The 21,236-nt window shown below is 40.9% G+C and overlaps 1 protein-coding gene across 1 annotated transcript in view; it reads left to right on the plus strand.

The window, feature by feature from the left end:
- Positions 1–21,236, plus strand: part of LOC111871720 (protein couch potato) — a 585,761-nt gene that overhangs the window by 443,015 nt on the left and 121,510 nt on the right. The window contains exons 3-5 of the mRNA XM_023865011.2: positions 1,569–1,622; positions 3,110–3,172; positions 13,430–13,568. Coding sequence (XP_023720779.1) covers positions 1,569–1,622; positions 3,110–3,172; positions 13,430–13,568 — 256 coding nt within the window. The remainder of the gene's footprint in view (positions 1–1,568; positions 1,623–3,109; positions 3,173–13,429; positions 13,569–21,236) is intronic.

Here is a 21,236-nt window from a genome sequence, read left to right on the forward strand (position 1 = left end):
GACGTTCGTGTTTCTCTGTCGCGTAAATACAAGTATCATTTGCGAAGAGAGTTCCAGGTGCCGCGGGGGCATTATTCATATATAGAGTATAAAAAATCGAGTCAAGTACGGAACCTTGAGACACCCCTGCTTCTACTTTCCTTGGCGTATAAAATTCTTCTTCTAGCCCCAACTCACTCATGGAGCTGACCTTTTCTTGAGAAGCTGTCAGTTGTGCTCCTACTCAAGAACTTCCGAATTTTGTAGAACCCGAAGGTTCATTACCGTGTTCACAAGAACCCTCCACTGGTCCCTGTCCTGAGTCAGATCAATCCAATCCAAATTATCCCAGCCTATCTCACTAAGATCCATTTTAATATTGTTCCCCCCCCCCCCTACGGCTTAGTCTTCATAGTGGTCTCTTTCTTTCTGGCTTTCCCACCGCTATCCTATATGCATTTCTTCTCCCCCATTCGTGCTACATAACCTGCCCATCTCATCTTCCTTGACTTGGTCATTATAGTTATACTTGGAGAAGAGTACAAGTTATGAAGCTCCTCATTATGCAGTTTTCTTCTATCAAGACTGAATTTTCTGTCAGTGAGAAAAGAAGCATGTTGTGTTGAAGGCTTTCCCGATATGCAAGAACACAGCAGCCGTCGACAGGTTATTGTTGAAATTTTGGATGACATGATCAGCCAACCTCATGCATTGAATTATCTTACTGTGATCTGAACAAAAGCCAAACTGACTTGTCTTTAGTGAATTTTTCCCTCATTTTTTTTTCGGAATTGAAGCTGTCTGTTCACCTCCACTTAATGCTAGGTCGATAATGGTGGAGCTGTGCCTCCGCTTCCCTATATATATTCATGGCATAGTGCTTGAATAATTAAGCACATGGACAACTTTACATTTAATTATTTTAAGTGATGAACTCATCATAGTCATAACTCCTCAAGCCAAATCCTGATCACATGATCTCAAGGCTGTGAGGTACGCCGTCAGTGACGGCCCGAGTAACTCTTTAGTTTATGTAACATAAGACACCTCTGGGATCACTTCCCTTCCTCACATCAACTACATTCCTTCTTGTCAGTAAGTGAAAGGCACAAATGTCAACATATCACTTATAATCCCTACTAAAGTACTTGCTTGTTTAACAGCGAATCTCAACCAACTGTAGCCTCGTTGCATGCATTATAAGTGTCAAACGTTGTCACTTCTTATCCTGCATGTTTTGAATTTGGGTAGTTTCTACTAAAAGACGTACCGAGTGGACCCAACTGGACTCCACCCGCCACTATGCGAACTTAAAAAAAAAACACCTTTTCACAAAATCGTTTTGCACGCACCTTGGAACAATGTAGCACCATTGTCTTTTGTTTTGATACAGCATTGTACTGATTCTTAATCCACGCTAAATTCAAAGGCTGGTTGCTTATATGTCGATGGACACTGGGCGAAATTGTGCAACAATATAGACTGGACGCATTGTTGTTGTACAAAGAACGGTACTCGATATTGTAACTTTTTTAAAGAGAGGACGCATTTTGTACCATATTTTAATTTGTCTTCTCTATTTCTTGCAGGGTTACGAGGGGTCATTATTGAAAGTAACAAGCAAAAACGGAAAAACTGCATCGGTAAGTGTTTTATTGGCAGATTTATTACAATACATTGCAACATTTACACATCATACTTAGTAACGAATAACACTGTCCTGTGTGAGCTCCACTGAACTGTTCATGTTCATGTCATCACCATCATCATCGGGAGCCGGGATAGCTCAGTCAGTATTGTGACAGCATACGGACTGGAAGGGTCGGAGTTCTAGTCCCGGTAGGATCAAGAATTTTCTCTTCTCCACGTCTTCCAGATAGTCTATTGACCCACCCAGTCTCCTATACAGTTGGGTATCGGGGGTAAAGCCGCAGAGGCGTGAAGCTGACCACTCACTTCCAAGTAATGCCGAAGTCAAGAAAATGTGGCTCTATACGTTCACTCCCCTACGCCTTCTTGGCGCAGTGCTTAATTGGTTAATCACAGGGACTTCACCTTTATGATTATCATCATTATTTCAGGACAGGGATGGGTGGCGGGCTTTTGTGAGCACGGAAATAAATAACCGTTTTCCATAAAAGGCGGAGAATTTATTGACTAGAGTAACGACTGACAGTTTCTCGGAAGGCCTCTCCTCAGTGAAGTTAGTGAATATTGTTATTGTTATTAATCAGTCAGTCTATGTAAGGAACGTAGGTTGGGGGCGGTTCAGATGTGCTTTGTGACGTAATATTTGGATCTAATGAAGCGGAAGTGAAAAAAGACTCAGAAATCTTAAACTGAGCAGTTTCATAATTTGTACTTTTTATCAGATATTAATTAAGGCCCTCCGTAGAGAACGGAAAGGGCTGTCCATGTAGATGGTACATATGTACGAATGCGAGATTTCAGGTCCTCGTAACAGTGATTATAAGATGGCTGTCTTCAGAAATGTGACGCTGTGTAGTCTGGTAGAACTTCTACCATGNTCTAATGAAGCGGAAGTGAAAAAAGACTCAGAAATCTTAAACTGAGCAGTTTCATAATTTGTACTTTTTATCAGATATTAATTAAGGCCCTCCGTAGAGAACGGAAAGGGCTGTCCATGTAGATGGTACATATGTACGAATGCGAGATTTCAGGTCCTCGTAGCAGTGATTATAAGATGGCTCTCTTCAGAAATGTGACGCTGTGTAGTCTGGTAGAACTTCTACCATGAAATATTGATAGCATTTTCTTCCGAAACTTCGGTAACGTTGGCAGGCTACACGAACACAATATAATTAATCTGTACAAAATTTCAGTCATTCAACCCGAAGAAATGAGGTCACGTGGGAGATGTAAGCGCAGAAAAAATACAGCATTAAAATGGATCTATAGAAGAGGTCGGAGTAGATTTATCTGGCTTAGGAGACTGTCTGTTGTTTGACTATTACGAACATCTTCGTGAGATATTCTGAAGGAAGACTTTGTTTGCTCCACCCAGTTAGTTACTTACATTGTCATATTATTTGTTAGTTTGTTAGTTAGCTGTGATGATAATAATCTGGCAACTTAGTTTTAATGGTTGTTACTGTCTGTTTGTTTGCAGCCAGTTGGTTTCGTAACGTTCAACACTCGGGCAGGAGCAGAAGCAGCCAAGCAGGACCTACAGGTGCGTGTGGCAGTCTAACTCAGGACAATATCGTTATAACGAGCAGCTGAAACTGATCAGCAAAAGGAGATACCCAGAAACTCTATTTTAATCAGGAAATTTCATTTGTCATGCATCAGGATTTTATGGTTACGAATGAAAATGTTTATAGTGGCCGTTACCACAAAACTTATATCACGATCCTAACCACAAAAGCACTTCTTCATAAGAGAATTGTATGGTATTTCATTATGATATTAATTCTGCAGCAAAATAAAATTTAATAATGCAGTTATTTCATAAGAACCGCTGCCCAGTTCATAACGTTTAAGTATCCATATGATTCCCATTTAATTTTCTAAATGAAAAGAATAATGCCTGCTTGCCCATTTGTCTGGACATCCACCGAAATTGGAGTGTAGGATATATGTGCCCGTGATATCTTCCATATAACAGAATTTCTATAAGAATTAGTTTATCTGTAACATCACTGCGAAATATAGATTGTGATCTTACGGATTATGACGCCGTTTATTCGGGTATGTTTTATCAACGTTTCAGAAAATTTTACTACGTCTGTATAAGTTATAATGTAGGCAGGAAGTTTCTCCCAACCCGTTAGTAGCCTCCCCATATACCAGACTATACGGCGAGATAATTTACAGAACAATCCAAATCTTTACACCTGTAGAAATTGTAGCCTCATTAATACGACACAAAATTAAATAAGTACTGTTTGTGGGCGAAGAATATTTTCCAGTTGTTTCTGTTCTTCAAAAAAAGTGACACAAAATAAAATTACTCTATTTTCCGCAAAGCTCATTGTCATGTAGGGGCACGCGGTATCTTAGTTGGTTGAGGCAATATGCTGCAAACTGGAAGGTCGTGGGTTCGATTCCCGATGAGGTCGTTAGACTTTTCAATAGACCTAATCCTCCCAGCCGTGCTATGGTCCTGGCGTCGTCTCAGCCTCTAGCAGAAATGAGTACTAGGAATATTCTTGGGGGTAAAGGGCGCGTAAGGATGACAACCTTGCCGCATCTATGAGCCGATTGTCTAGAAAATTTGGAGGAATCGACGTCTCACAACCCTATGGGCTTCCACGGCCTGTTACAGGGATACCTTTACCTTCACTTATACCTTGACATGTATTTTAATAAGTGACTCACGTGTGGCATATAAGAAAATTTATGTTTTATTATACAACCTTTAATTCCTATCAAGTTTTGGGTGGAGCCCTGGTACAGTAGGGCAAGATGCACTCGTCAGCTAAAGAGCAGAGACACACGAGAACGTGGGTTACTTTCATGAATAGAAAGGAATATCATTAGCGAATGTGAAATTATGAAAATGTAGACAGGAAGTCATCCTAGAAGAATTGAAGTAGGCACCTCTCTATCATTTGCATGCTAAAGAAATTAATCTTCTAAGCCTGTAAAGAGGAATATTTGTCAGTCTGGAGCTCCCATTGGCCAAGTGAATTTCTCTTTATTGCTAGTGGGGTGGGACTAAGTCCCTTGTACTGCGGCCACTTCTGGCCTATTGTATCAGCCCCAGATGATAGGTGAGGGTGATTGTGGAGCAATTGGTGGAATGAAGATTGGCAGGGGAAACTGAAGTACTCGGAGAAAACCTGCCCCAGCGCCACTTTGTCCACCACAAATCCCACTTAACCAGACCCGGGATCGAGCCCGGGCCGCCGCGGTGGAAAGCCAGCGACTAACCGCTTGAGCTATAGCGCCGTCTGTGCCACGTGAATTGTACTATATTAATGTACTCTGTAATCTGACGTTCTTGAAACCAACACTTCCCGTTTATATACTAATGTTCTTTGGAAGATACTGATTGTCTGGAAACCCTTAGACGTAATTAGAGATCTCTGGAGTTACAAAGTACAGTACCTTGCAAGATAAACTGGATATTAAATATTAATGATAACGTTTTAAAATTTACCCCTCCTCCGAGTACAGGCTGACCCAGTTAAAATGTGCTCTAACAGATAATTTAGTGAATACATGTTCACTTGGATAGGATTTTCACCACAAAAATATGCGGATTTTAATATCACGTGAAGTACATAGTGCTTTTTTCCTTAAAGACCGCGTATATAAAAAGAATTCAAGAAACATAAAACAGCTGAAAAGAGTATTTAAAGTTCCATAAAAAATCTTCTTACACTTGTATCGATACGACAAACGAAAGATCGATATATATGTTCCGAACAACGTAAGGTACTTTCTGCAAGTTTTGTTAACACTGGTTTTTGTTTCGGGCTAAATGATACATTGTGTTGTATTTCGGTACGGTTCAAAGTGCATCACCCTGTAGATCAGTGGGTATATTTTGCAACACTGTATGAATTCGTTCTTCTAGGTTCTCATGTTCCCGGAATGTGCTGAGTGCCTTGGTACGACACGTCAGTCACTAGGAGTTGTAATTTCATATGTTTTCTCCCTTAACGTCCCCCCCCCCAACTTATGAGATGTGCTAGAATTCGTGGTGACTAAGTCGTTCCCTTTTCCACGTCATAATGTTATATTTAACTACGTAAGTAATGCAGTATATATTTATGCCACCTAATTTTGAACACCCCTGGTTCCCAGCACTTGATCACGAGCCGGAATAAGTACCGATATGTCAGTGACTTTACGCTCCCGCGAAAGTGGGTAAAGCTGATAGTGATATATTTAGTGGGTCAAGCACATTGCTAGTCAGGGACGGGTGTATGAGGTATAGTCAGTAAATAGGTCACAACTGGAAGTAAATCAGCTCTAATGGACGTTGTTGGTTTTCCGTGTGTATCACTAGGTAGAGCAGAGTCTATCTTCATGATAGTGTAGGTAGCAGACGCGCATGCGCATGTTCAGACGCTGGTTTTAGTAGCCAAAATGGCGACAGTGCTTGAGGAGCACACTACCGAATAGCAGCGTTCTGTTGTGCGATTTTTGTGTGCTAAAGGTCTGAATGCATAGGATATTGATAAAGAAATGTTTCCTGTTTATGGTGGGAAGCGTTTATGTCGTAAAGCGGTTCATAAATGAGCCGTGAAACGTGGCAAACGTTACGCTAATGACGAAGATATAGAAACGGGGGGTATGCAAATGTCCGAGACAACAGTCAAAAGGCTTCTATGCTGCGGGTTTCGACGCACTGGTAAAGCGATAGGACAAGTGTATCAGTGTTGGTGGAGGATATGTCGAGAAATAATTTTTCCCATGCTCGAATATCACTGTACATTTTATATCCATTTATGGCTTATTTACTGACTCCTCCTCGTACTTATTGCTAATGTTCCCACTTCGCGTTCCATGTTCCTAATGCGTACATATCGCTTTAATGTTACGCCATGTCCATGTCATGCAAAATTGACTACAGAAATTCTTCATTTGCGACTGTTCGTTTTGCAGTTTCGCGTATTGAAAGCGATTCGTTTACCAAAAGAAAAATACTTACTAGTATTTCTGGGTTATAACACCATATAATTCGGACAGAGCTAAGATTTTCGGAGGAAAATATCGCCTCCATATTCAGGTTCCAAGAATATGCTGAGAAAACGCCAGCAGAAGGTGACAAGCTGAACAGAACTACGAAGGCGCTACCGCCCAAAACACCCCTACACCTCAGTTCTGGTAACTTGAAGGCCCTAGCTTCTCGCAGCGGTGCCTATGAGGAATGAGGTATTCTGGGATATGACACTTTGTAAGTAACAGAGCTTGCCTACTTCTCCTTTATTCTTTGGCTCTCTCGTCGACCCCTGAAGATAAAGGCAAGTGTTCCTCCGAAACGCCGGCCTGTCTCCGAAACTCCACGGCCCTAAAATCCATAATCACCGCCGTAAGGAATTCTAATTCTAAGATATACCAAATATTAGAATATAATTTCATATCAGTCAATTAAATTTAAGAAGGCAATATTAAGTTGATTTCATTGTATGTCATTTACACGCATACAGTTTAACTTTATGGATGCAAGAGCTGAAATATAGACGTAAAAGTGTTTTTAATTTAAAAAAAGATACTTTTTCTGGGACAAATTTACGCAGCATAAAGATATAATTACAACGGTAAATTTTGTATTTATTGTAAACCATCGGAAATACAAGATTTTTCCCCCCGCCTGATCTCACTCCACAGGGATTGCCATATGAAAACCATGTTGAATTGATTTTCTGCTTAAGCATTTGTAATATATAGTTGTGAATGCCCAACAGACGAGAGGTCACAATTACTACCGTGCGTACAAGAACTTCCGAATATTGTGTTAAAAATTTTCAAATTTGTAACTCTGTCATTTCATAATTTTGTCGTAACTTCCTTTGATATTCTCTTAAATGAAAGTAAATTTTAATCACAATCATATTACAGACAATTTTACGAAATATTTTCTTATAATTGTAATGTTTGAATTAATGTGGAAGTTACACCTTTTTTATTAGTACATTTTAGATAGTATGTCGTTATCATTGCTGTATCATGAATTGTTTTAATTTGTTGTTGGGTGGAAACCACGGCCGCAGAAAGGTATAGAGTTTCATCATTTCAGTGGTCTGTGGTGCTCATATAAGACGCAATACTATTCTCTCTCTCTCTCGGAAATGTTTAAAACGCGCCAGACGTCTACCTGAAGTATGTGGCTATGTGTATTAACTGTATGGATTTACTTGTATTTATTACAAATTGAATCTTTATACAAAAAAAAATTTGAAACTGAATTGCCCCAAATGTGTTTTCAACATGATGTATAAAATTCTGCATAAAGTAAGGTACATTTTCCTTTTATAATTCTGAGACTTGTCCTTCAGTCTTCATGCTTCGGTATCTCAGAACATAAGACTTGCTGCAGATATGTATACCTATATGTATTGAGACTGCTTCTCTAGTTTGTAGTTTAAATGGGTTCCGGTAATTGGATATCCTTGCATGAATCCTCATTATATATATATAACATCACAAAACACGGTTTTCGGCACAAATCACCAGCACAATTTGAAATAGACTTATATAACCCATACTACACGTACAGACATAACACAAACATGATTCAGTGCTTTCTGTTTGAATGGAATGAATCTGTACAGACCAATATCCTTTTGTGCATGACTGTATTACATGGATAGAAATAAATATATGCTGTTTAAAATACGGTAAAGAATACAGAAATGAGGCGAAACAGGCTTAATTGTTCTGTTGTTAGGGTAAGAAATTTTGTAAATTTAGATAATTAACTAACTGTTTTGGTTACGTGAGGCCGTTTCAATTAAATACGTTCTGTAAGGTCGATAAATTTTGGCACTAATTTTAGTTTGTTTGTGGAAACGAGTATATAAGCATATGTATATAGAGAGTGGTCAAGCCTCAGCGTGATGATGGAATTTAACCATTCTTTATTATTTCTATGAAAAAAAAATATGTTAAAATACGAGTCCCTTTGTGAATTTCTTAACAAGCTTCTTTTTTTTTTTTTTTGGCGAAGAATTGTTAGCTTAAAACCCGACCCCCCAGCTGGAAATACACCAATCGTCGGTTGTCCGCGACTGCTTATTCAGTATATTCGAAGTTGCCTTCCATATCTGGAGACCGTCTCCTCCATCCGCAACCTGAGGATGCGCCATGCCATGGTGATAACAGCCCCATCTATCATGAGCTGCATAACTTGTATTCTCCCCCAAGTAAAATTAAAGTGCTCAAGTCGAGGAGGGCGAAATGGGCAGGGCACGTAGCACGAATGAAGGAGAAGTGGAATGCATATATGTTATTGGTGGGAAGGATAGAGACCACTAGGAATACCACGACGTAGGTGGGTGGATAATATTGAAACGGAGAGAGAGGAAGGGGTGGTATGGACTGGATCTATCTGGCTCAGGATAGGGACCAGTGGAGAGCTCCTGTGAACACAGCAATGAACTTTCGGGTTCCATAAAATGCTATGAAGTTTTTGAATAGCTGCGCAACTGGCGGCTTCTCAGAGCTCAGATCCATGAAATTAGTTAGTTACTAAAACAGTGATAAGTGTTTGCATTGTCTCTAATTTACATTAAACGGAAAATGGTGAACTTGGATTGGTTAATCCAACTGTCTGTACATTTTATTTTGAATGTTGTAGGTTAAATATCATAGCATTATGGATACATGTTATGGATCTATGCAAAGTAAGACATTCCATCCTCCTCAATTATAAATCGAAGACTTGACTGAAGATATTCAGGAAAGTCTGTGTTTTTTAACTGGAATATACACATCAGTTTCCATTAACCCTCTCAGTTCGTCTGTCAGACTTATCTGATGTCTTCTCCAATCAGTGACTCATCCGACAGCCTCAATCAATCTTCCTGTTGTCCTTGTTCTCCCATAACAAGGATTGGATCAACGTCTCGATCCGACCAATAAATCTTAAAATTCGAGAAAAAAAATGAACTGACTGTAATATTAGAGTGAACTGGAAACAGTCTCCATGGTCTTCAAGAACTGAAACAGATTAAGGCAACATAGGATTCGCTTTGGAAGAAAGTCGAACGTCGGCTCCAAGTCACGTGTCCGTTCTCAGTTCCATGAAATTAAATTACACGTTTTGAAGTACCATATTGTCGCCTAAGTGTTCGAGGTTTTTCCCTCCAGTTTTGGCGAAAATAAGAAAATGCTCTTTTGTGTTTCTTCAAATGGTGTTTCACCATCTGCACCATTTTTCAGAATTTATTGATAGTGGACATAGACCACCGGAATACTCAGATAACGATAGGTTAAATGATATTGGAAGGTTAATTCATACCCATACATAACTCTCGCACACATGCACACACTTGCATATATGTCTGTATGAATTTACAGAGTGTCCTATTAGGAACGGTCAGTATTCTGGGAGGTCATAGTATCGGTAATTCTAAGCAAAAAGTGTCCTATTCCGAACGTTTTCCGAGATAGAGCTATTTCACTATACATTTCCAAAACTGTTAATAAGAAAGAGATATTACGTACTGTTTCAAATACTGGTCCTTATTGTTCAAGTGACAAAGTTGGTATAGTTTACCTAGTTAACACAATTTCGAAAATTCCACCGTCAACATCAATGCACTTTGTCACTCGTGTGAGGACGTGGCGTGTTGCTTGTCTGTACAGTGTATAAACCGTTGGGAATAGGACACGTACATATACACTTTTTGCTTAGAATGACCTACACTATGACCTCCCAGAATATTGACTTTCCTACTGGGACATTCTATATATATACACACACACGTATATATGTGTGTGTCAGTCCTATACACTATATCTCTTTCTTTATTACTTAAAGACGTTCTCGGGGGCTCAAATTATATTGCGTTTGTACGCGTTTTTAAAGCAAAAAACCCGAAATCCCGTAATAGCATTTCTTACTGCTGTTACACTTTTTATAAATTTATATTTTAACAGTTACGTTGAGAGATGTATGCTAACCCTTTATTGTGTTGATTACCTGAAAGTCACAAATGACCACCACCAAAACCAATGCATTTTTTGACAATATCATTGTTGCGCGTCACGAATAAGTAGCCTAGCAACAGGCCTGTTTTCAGAGCCGTTCCATAGCAACAGCTGTGTCTGCTGGTGTCACAGTTCTTCCCTTGAGCAAAAATTTCACAGTACATGACCACAATTCTCGAATTATTTTGTATGCATGTGAAGCATAACCATTTTTTTGCCATTTTTTCAGGAAAATTTGAGTGAGCAGTTTAGGCTAGCACATGACAAAAAAACCTGTAATTTATATAGGTCAGATTCTACTTCCTGGATAGTGAAATCGAAGACACTTAGATGGTGTTCGTATGAAATAGAATGGGTGACATGAGAAATGCATATAGAATTTTGATGAAGAAAGTTTTCATGAACGTCCACTTGGAATATGAGAAAGAACAGGGGGCATGTGTTAAGATTTATCTTAAGAAAGTTGTAAGGATGGGAGCTGGATGAAGCTGGCTCAGGATCATGAAAAGTGGCAAGTAATTTATGAACGTTCGAATTTCCTGTTCTGGTATCACACTTTAGTTGCTTGTGTAGTTTCATATTCCTATCTGGAAGCTCCAACAGACGCACGAACACCTGCATTATTGTCGAAATTGGATTTCCGATTGCTTTCAACCTAAAGAGAAGCAATTTAACAGCAAAATACAAGGACAGGAATAATGCGCACTAAGTATTTCCTCACTAACACTTGTAGAAGAGAAGTAATTAAAATTAATTACGTCTTGAAAATAACAATGCTGTAGAAATCCAAGTAACTTAGAACGAAGTTATCAGCAAAATTAAAATGCCTATGAAATTGAACAAATACAGATTTGTTCTAAAAGTTTGTGACGATGGCAAATTGCTCCGGTCCGGAGATAGGGGCTAGCTCCATCTATTTGACCCAACCGAGTAGGTTTCACCTGAGGACGGGGACAGAATCCAGTCTCCGAAACGTTGTGTTTGGAAAATAAACAGGACGGCTTTTTTTTTAAATAGACAAGACGATGGATAATGTCCAAAACCATATTACTTAAAGTACAGATTTATTCCACCAGACAGAAGCGTTTCGATCAGTTCATATCAGCAGAGTGCTTGACGCATGTATGTCCGACTTCTAACTTACGTAAAATCAATCAATGGAAACAACAGATAGGAGCGCGAAACTGTGGCACCCAACTGCAACCTGTCTCACGCGGCTCACCTGTGCCGCATGTCTTTAAATGGAAATTATCCTTAACGCACATATTGACATTTTTGAGTCAGAAAATATTGATGTTTACAAACTTTCATGAAACTGCGTTGAGGAGTTATGCTTTTTGTACAGACGCTCATTAACGTAACATTGTATACACGTGTATAAAACTTCCGTGGTAGCTGAAATAATTTGAAATAATTCAAATACTTAGCATCTAGATCTTCAGGACAGTCATGAGGAGCTCAAATGCTGAGGACATTTATAGTACTGTTGATGGTCTTGTGGCCGATCACAGTGGCCGTGCGGTCTAAAGCATGAACCATCTTCTCTCGCTCGAACGCTAAGAATGTGGGTTCAAATCCCACTCAAGGCATGGATGTGCAGCTTGCGGCCTTGCCACGGGCTGATTTCCCATTCAAGAAGTCCTACCAGGTGTGTGTAGATTTATGAAAGTGAAAAAACAACCAAGGTAGGACGAAGGGCTGTAGAGCAAAAGATGGATGGACGGATGGGCGGATGAATGGATGGATGGATGGCTGGACCGACGGATGGATGGATGAATGGATGGATGGACGGAGGGATGGACGGACGGATCTACGGATGGATGGACGGATGGACGGCTGGATGGATGGAGGGACGGATGGATGGACGGACGGACGGATGGACGGATGAATGGATGGTTGGATGGACGGATGGATGGATGGACGGATGGACGGACGGATGGATGGACAGATGGATGGATGGACGGCTGGATGGATGGACGGACGGATGGATGAATGGATGGTTGGATGGACGGATGGACGGACGGATGGACGGATGAATGGATGGATGGATGGTTGGATGGACGGATGGATGGATGGAGGGAGGGAGGGATGGATGGATGGACGGACGGATGGATGGATGAATGGATGGATGGACGGACGGATGGATGGATGAATGGATGGATGGACGGAGGGATGTGTTCTTGTGTGCTTGTATCCAATATGAATTCCGAGGCACTAACGTACATAGAGACACGGTCCTATAGTTAAAGAATTCAGGAAATTGTGAAGACGGAGATATATCGTTTGCACACTCGATTGGCTTTAGAGTGGCTTATAATTGGAAAAAATAGTCAGTGTGTACAGTTTAAGTTAGGAATGAAACTCAGCACAATTCTCTTATCAATTTAATTCAGTATATTTAGAAACACTTGATCATTTGATTTATTTTTCATGAAAAGGTTTTAAAGTAATGCAGGTAGTAAAGTACTTATCTACATAGCCTTAAAGCTTACAGTAGTATTCACTTTCTAGAAGACTCCTTTAAAGTCACGCCTCTGCCGCTCTGACCGAAGACACTGAAATATCCGAAAAGATACACACACAAGACTGTGTTCCAAAGCAACACTTCACACACGCCATCTTCTTGCTCTGTTCTTCTACACGGAACACGTGCACACTTCAAACTAACGCACATATATCCGACAGAAATGGAATAATTTTATTATCATGAACAAAAAACTTTTGTAATTATTTTTCTTGTGTTTTATTAAGTACCGATTTTTATCACTTTTTCCTTCTTCCCCTTTTTTCTTTTTTTTCTCCACGGCCAATTTTTTTGCAGCAGGGCGTCAGGTTCGACCCCGACATGCCCCAAACCATCCGCCTGGAGTTTGCCAAAAGTAACACCAAGGTCAGCAAGCCAAAACAGCAGGCAGCAGCAGCCACCACGCACCCGTCTCTTATGCACCCACTTACTGGACGTAAGTACAATTAGTCACTGTAGACAAGCATTGCATGCACCTAGCTAAGCTGTCACGCTCATTGTCAGTCACAAACTGTGTATGCTCTTGGGCTCTTCTGAACCGCAGTTCACAGAAACATAGATCTCTTAACTCTGCCAACATTTAGTTATGTTGCCTTTAGAATGTATGTTAAGTATTATGTTAATCCGAGAACGTGAACAAGTTGCTTATTTGTCCAAATAATATTTGTGATGTACTTTAACTCTTCCTGCTTCTAATACTGTGTTCGTCTCTTATATGAAAATGTCAATTTAATATTTTATAATCATAATTATATGTTAAATGTTTTTGTCAAGTTCTTCCATGGTCAGTAAAGCCGTTGAGATTTTGAAATGTAAAACATAAAAAGAAGTAGGTTACTATGGTGAAGAATCGTCTTCTGGGATCTGGCGCCGTGTAGATTTTGTGTAAACCGACGTTTCGGAGGAACATATGACCTCCATCTCCAGGGTATAAAAATCTGCGAGCGAGGAACCAGCGTGAGCAGGTAGCTGCAGCGGATTTTATACCCTGAATATGGAGGCGATTCGTTCCTCCGAAACCTCAGTTTACACAATATCTGCACAGCGCCACATCCCACAAGACGACATTCTTCATAGTCACCGTCGTGAATACCTCAAATCCTACACAGATTAGTATGGTATTCTCAAGTAATATGGCCTACTGCGCATGGATTATTTAAAAAATATATATATTTATTATACTGCAATTGGGTTTTAGCCCGGTGGCAGTAGTACACAATAGGACACAACAGACAAGTAACACACATTACACTAAGTGACAACACGTTCAAACAAAACACAATACACAAAACACAACAATAAGGACATCCTACCACAGTGAATACAAACCAAATACGATTAACAACTATAACAATTACATAGAAATACAAACAACTGCAACAAATACAACAACAATTACAATGGCTTAAATACAATTGAAGAAAATATTCTGAACGTACAAGGAAAGAGGATTTTAAAATGTTCTGCTAGTTGTATGTGCATAGTTAAGATGAGCAGCGATATAGATTAATTAAGTTACGTGATTGTTTGCATTGATTAATTTTCGGAACTTACATTTCATACAATAACCTTTATGACTGCGTTTTGCTTTTATGCCATCTATGTGCAACGTCGGTTACTATTAACTCAACGTTTTTCTTTATTGACACAACATGTTTCTACCTAACCGGTCATCTTCAGGTGTACAGGTTGTTGTGATTAAGGACTCTGTACACCCGTACATCTGACAATGGCCGGTTAGGCCGCAACATGTAGTGACATTAAAGGAAAACGACGAGTGAATAGACGGCACAAAAGCAAAACGCAAAATCAGATCTACGCAGTGCAACAGGGTGCTTCGATATAACAGCTACAACCGTTATGCTGAATATCTAATATTGCTTAGCGACATTAATTTAAAAATAATTACAATTTTTTAACATAAGTTTATTGAGTTTTTGCACCGTATTTTTGGAACTTAAGCCATAAAGAGTAATTTAAACAACCATTAAATTATCTTGTTACTTCAGCCGTTGTTTCAGTTGGAAATTTGCCGGTTTTCTCCTGATGGAGTCAGCATTTCCATTTTCAGCATTTTTTGGATAATAAATTGACGACGGTAATAAATAATAAATCCCTGAGGAATATCCATTTAATAAACTAAATAATTTAAATAGCTTTATCTCTCTCCGATAACATCTATACATTGTAAGTTTAACACTATCGGAAAATCCTAATGAAGTTTATATACAGTCAACATTTTTGGAAGTTGTATAACAGACATGACATGTTTTATCAGAGCAAACACTGCCTGCAGACATGTGTCTATTGGAACAATGGCGCTTCTGCTGATTACACCATTTCAGTGGGATGATGGTTGCCTAACTGCACACGTAGCGCTTTCCAAACTTCGAAATCCCCATAACCTTCAGCACCCGCTTCTGTTTTATACCTATTAGAATCACTAGAGTGGATAACTTTCCATTTTCTTCATCTCCGTACACGCACAATGTGCACGCAGCCTTTGGTCTAAGCAACACGGTAACCCTGAATTCAGTTAACACTTCGTAAACTTAGGTTTCTTCATCATTGCAAGACTGTAGGCTTGCTTACTGTGAAATAAATTAAGTAAGATGGCGCGTGTATCAATAATTTATGTTGTACAAATTCCTGCGATAAATTATCTGAATTTGCCATTTCTATGTATTCTTTAAGAATATTTTGCGAATTTTTGTTATCTTCGAATAGTGTTCCATGATCCGCCAGTTACGTTCAACTCCATCGCTTCAGTCTTATATATGAAATACTTTCTTGCAGTGTTATCCGTTTCCCCTTCCGGTTCTCTCTGTCTGTAACCTACTCTGAAGGCGGCTGTTATCGGTGCGCAGTGTATACATGATTTTCATAACGTCCATTGGTTTCTGTGCCTCTTAATGACTGTAAAAAACCTCCGTGGCTTTAGTCCGCAAGTGAACAATACCGACCGAGCAACTGTAGTTTGTCGGTGAAGTTAGTGCCAACTTTAGCGAATAGATGGTGTCGCGTGATCGCTCAACGAATCCCAACGGCCATTAATTTCAGTTTTCTAGACAGGAGCCGCTACTTTTCCATTCAAGTAGCTTCTCAATTATCCTCAATTACTGTAAACAATATTAAATAGGTAAAGTAGAAAACATATTCTTAAGACTGTCCTAAAGAATAGAAGGTAAAATTGTCCCTGTACTTAACTAAACAGGACTCATAAAGACGAATGCGGACGAGAATATAATGTCAAGCTATTGAGTGTGACTATAGACGGGGTTTGATTTAGTAATTTGATTTATTGGGCACTTTAACATTCACAATTCGTGACTACACTTTACAATTTACTAACACACGGACTAGTGTTCTCAGTCACGGTCTTCACTACGCTACTTGGTAACTTCTTCCAACAGTGGAAGCTCCTCTGCTTCCAGGTTCACGTCTTCGCAGGCTGGGGGCCATCTCCCACCAGCCTCCTCCTCTTCTCACTGCCGTCTCAGGGCTCTCTCCTAATGGCAGGTCCTCGTATAGCTTCGGCACGGACAGCGCAGTAAACACCGCTTCCATTATTGCGTGGGTATCTGTTGCGGTGATTGCGTGACGGCTACTGAGCCCTGTTTGCGGAGTCGTTCACTAGCATTATCTTCGGAGCCAAATGGCATGAATGATGGGCTTTACATTCCGGCCACCTTAACTACGGGGAAGAAGGATCGACATCCATTACGTAGAGACCGTATGGGCCACAGAGCCGGCCTGAACTCTGTGAGGAAAACCAAACGTTTTACCCTTTCCAGAACTCAAGCCGTTGTCGAAACTGTAACCTATAGCTACCAGTGTACCGACTGAGATATTCCGACTTCACACAACGAATAAGCAGTTATGTTTTTACATACAGCTTGTTTTAGTAGAAACCCGGCTGAGGAACCTGTGCTGCCGCCTATGGGCAATACCGATAAATACATATAGACCTTCTGTGCCTTGTTGATCTGAGAGTTTGCAGTTGGACAGTGATTATTCGCATAAATCATATAACTAACTGACTACCGGGGAGATGAACCCTTCATAAGAAACCGTCAGCCGTTATTTAACTTAGGAACTTCCTAGCATTTCATGGAACCAAAAGGTTCATTCCCATGTTCACAAGAGCCCGCCACTGTTCCCAGTCCTGAACCAGATCAATCCAGTCCACACCATCCCATACTATCTCTCTAAGGGGGCCCATACACGTGCGAGTCTGGCTCGCGAGTCCGACTCGGCTCGGGTTTTAATGAGCCAAACTCGTCCGTGTGTGGATCGCCACGCTCATAAGTGTGTGGTGAAATTAATCCGAGCCCGGCTCCTCGCCAAGCCCGATTCGTACTGTATGGGCCGCCTTAGATCCGTTTCAGTTTTGTTCACCCACGTACGTCTTAGTCTTCCTAGTGGTATCCATCCTTCGGGCTTTGACATCGTTACCTTTTATGCATTACTCTTCATCCCATTCGTGCTACATTCCCTGCCAATCTAATCCTCCTTGACTTGATCATTCTAATTATACTTGGCGAAGAGTACAGGTTATAAGGCTCTGCATTATGTCGTTTTCTCCAACCTCCTGTCACTTTATCTCCATTCGGTCCAAATTCTCTCCTCAACACCCTGTTCTCAAACACCCTCAGTCTATGTTCTTCCCTTAATAACAGAGACCAAGTTTCATATTCAACCAGAACCACAGCAGAATTATAGTTTTTATATTCTAAGTTTTACGTTCTTAGACAGCAGACCACGAAATACTTCGGTCAGGATAGCTGGTGCCCAGGCCGAGAATCGAAACTGGGACCTCCGTAATACCACGCCAGAAATGTTTAATCTTGAGGCAATTTGCTGTTTCAGATTTGAATATCCTTCCATCTAGGCACGCGGTAGCATGGTTGGTTGAGGCACTATGCTACAAGACGGAAGGTCGCGGGTTCCAATCCCGATGAGGTGGATTATTTTCAATTTACCTAATTGTTCCAGCAGCATTATGGCCTTAGGGTCGACTCAGACTCTAGCAGGAATGAGTACCAGGAATCTTCCTGGGTATAAAGGGCGGCCGGCTCGTAAGGCTGACAGCCTCACGCCATCTGTGAGCTGATTGCTATAGATATTGTGGGAGCTCGACGTCTCACAGCCCTATTGGCCTTCACGGCCTTTTACAGGGATAGCTGTTTTATCATTTACGCCTTGGTCTTCCAAATTTCGAGTGAAATTTTGTGTGCTGTCTGCTCTCGCCGTTCATCACCCATCTTCTCCTTCATCTGAAGAATGAAGCTTTAAGCACATATTGTGGATGCGACCCGTTGTTTTCCACAGGAAATATCCACCTCCGTGCAAAGCCTAACATCTCATTTTGACATTTTCTCTAGCATCCCGTTTCTTTCTAGCCTATTTTACTTATTTTGATAAATAAAAGGAGGCTTATGAGATCTGCTATCGTTGCTAGGCAACGACTCGACCAGCACATTTCCACTGCAACGAACACACACGCAACAATAAAAGAACTGTTGGCAGCTGCGTTTTCTATGTGGCCCGTGTCGTATCAAATACTTAGTGGAAGGAAAATAGGTCATTAGTTGTTCCCAGAATTTCTTATTTTCTGTCCAGATCTTTGTTTGGAAACATGAACATAGATATTCACACATGAAATAAGAAATTTTAAATATGTGTTAATGCCCCCTTCACGAATCCCAAGATCACCTTTCTTCTATTTATATATTCATATCCACTTTTATCTCAGCAACTTCACATTCTACATGGCCTACTGCTTGAATGTAAATTTCTTTTTTAAGATTTTGTTCGCTTTCACTTCCAGTGTTTTGTTTTTTTCCAAAGGACTAGCGTTGAACATAGTCGACAGATAACTCGGTGAACGTGTTTCGCATTTCACCTTCAGTTTCTTGCGATAAAGCATAGCAATGCCTTCACTTCTGCTCTTCAAATCACTTTAGGAGCATGACGAGTTTCTCCGTCATTCTTCATCTCTTATCGACTTGGCTTCAATCTGAACTCGCCCCTTCAGCCAGCCTTTCAAATGTCAGCACTTCTCCCGATCGACGTCACACAGATTTTTTTATCGAATTCAGTTTGTGGTGCCGCTGAATTTATGACGAGTCAGTATTATTGGGCGGTATCAAGTCATGCCTCTGTGGCTGCGGATAATTCAGTTTAACTTTAAGAGTTAGAGTTTCTGTGGCTGCTGGCGGAAATTCCAGTTGAACTGTTTGGTTACTGTGTCCGCGGCTGCGGAGATTGCAGTTTAACTCTTGGAGTTTCTGTGGCTGCTGGCCGAAATTCCAGTTGAACTGCTGGGTTACTGTGTCCGTGGCTACAGAGATTCCAGTTTAACTCTTGGAGTTTCTGTGGCTGCTGGCCGAAATTCCAGTTGAACTGCTGGGTTACTGTCTCCGTGGCTACAGAGATTCCAGTTTAACTCTTGGAGTTTCTGTGGCTGCTGGCCGAAATTCCAGTTGAACTGCTGGGTTACTGTCTCCGTGGCTACAGAGATTCCAGTTTAACTCTTGGAGTTTCTGTGGCTGCTGGCCGAAATTCCAGTTGAACTGCTGGGTTACTGTCTCCGTGGCTACAGAGATTCCAGTTTAACTCTTGGAGTTTCTGTGGCTGCTGGCCGAAATTCCAGTTGAACTGCTGGGTTACTGTCTCCGTGGCTACAGAGATTCCAGTTTAACTCTTGGAGTTTCTGTGGCTGCTGGCCGAAATTCCAGTTGAACTGCTGGGTTACTGTCTCCGTGGCTACAGAGATTCCAGTTTAACTCTTGGAGTTTCTGTGGCTGCTGGCCGAAATTCCAGTTGAACTGCTGGGTTACTGTCTCCGTGGCTACAGAGATTCCAGTTTAACTCTTGGAGTTTCTGTGGCTGCTGGCCGAAATTCCAGTTGAACTGCTGGGTTACTGTCTCCGTGGCTACAGAGATTCCAGTTTAACTCTTGGAGTTTCTGTGGCTGCTGGCCGAAATTCCAGTTGAACTGCTGGGTTACTGTCTCCGTGGCTACAGAGATTCCAGTTTAACTCTTGGAGTTTCTGTGGCTGCTGGCCGAAATTCCAGTTGAACTGCTGGGTTACTGTCTCCGTGGCTACAGAGATTCCAGTTTAACTCTTTGAGTTTCTATGGCTGCTGGTGGAAATTCCAGTTGAACTGCTGGGTTACTGTCTAAGTGGGTCGCGCCATAGCTCAAGCGGTAAGTCACTGGCTTCCCACCACAGCGGTCCGGGTTCGATCACGTTTCTGGTCAAGTGGGATTTGTGGTGGACAAAATTGCGCTGGGGCAGGTTTCCTCCGAGTACTTCGGTTCCCCTGCCAATCTTCATTTCACCAATTGCTCCACAATTACCCTCACCTATCATCTGGAGCTGGTACAATAGGCCAGAAGTGGCCGTAGTGCAAGGGACTTAGTCACACCCCTCTAGCAATAAAAAAAATACTAAGTGCCTGCAAAAATTCCAGAAGTCACCGATTATGCAAGACACTACTGACAATTTAGTGTCGCCTTCTGCCTATAGATCTCGTGAGCTACCACTCTTGAATGGAGGAAAATATCGATCGAAGCGCCGCTCTGTGGCCGCATTCTTCAGCGCGCTTGTTCGCAGTCAGTTCCACCGGATATAGAGCCCGCACGTACAAACTGAAAATGCCGGATACTTGAATTAACGATGTGGCAATACTAGTGCTGGCATGAAGGGTTGATTTCATGTTGCAGTCTACCACTCACTTTTTGGTCCCTGCTGCGTTAGCGGGAGTAAAAAATGGGGTTGAGTTACTGAATAAATAGGAATGTTAAGGGTGAAGTTTTATTTGTGTGTGGAGGGCGAACAGGAAGGGTGAATAACAGTGATTTTCAGGCGGGGGATGTCTAGATTGCTTCTAATTTCGTATTAATAATGATGCTGCCAACATCGATTAAAAAGAAACATGACACTCTTTGCGAAATATTGAACTAATAATGTTTCATTATGGTTGCAGGGTTTTCTATCATTTCTTAATATATTTTGCAACATTTCTTTGCAGAAATAATATTCGAGCTTGTGAACTTCGAGGTTTTTCTCTGTCTCTTTATACTGCCTGACAATAT

Source organism: Cryptotermes secundus, unplaced genomic scaffold, assembly GCF_002891405.2.
Source record: "Cryptotermes secundus unplaced genomic scaffold, Csec_1.0 scaffold514, whole genome shotgun sequence".
Classification (NCBI taxonomy): Eukaryota; Metazoa; Arthropoda; class Insecta; order Blattodea; family Kalotermitidae; genus Cryptotermes; species Cryptotermes secundus.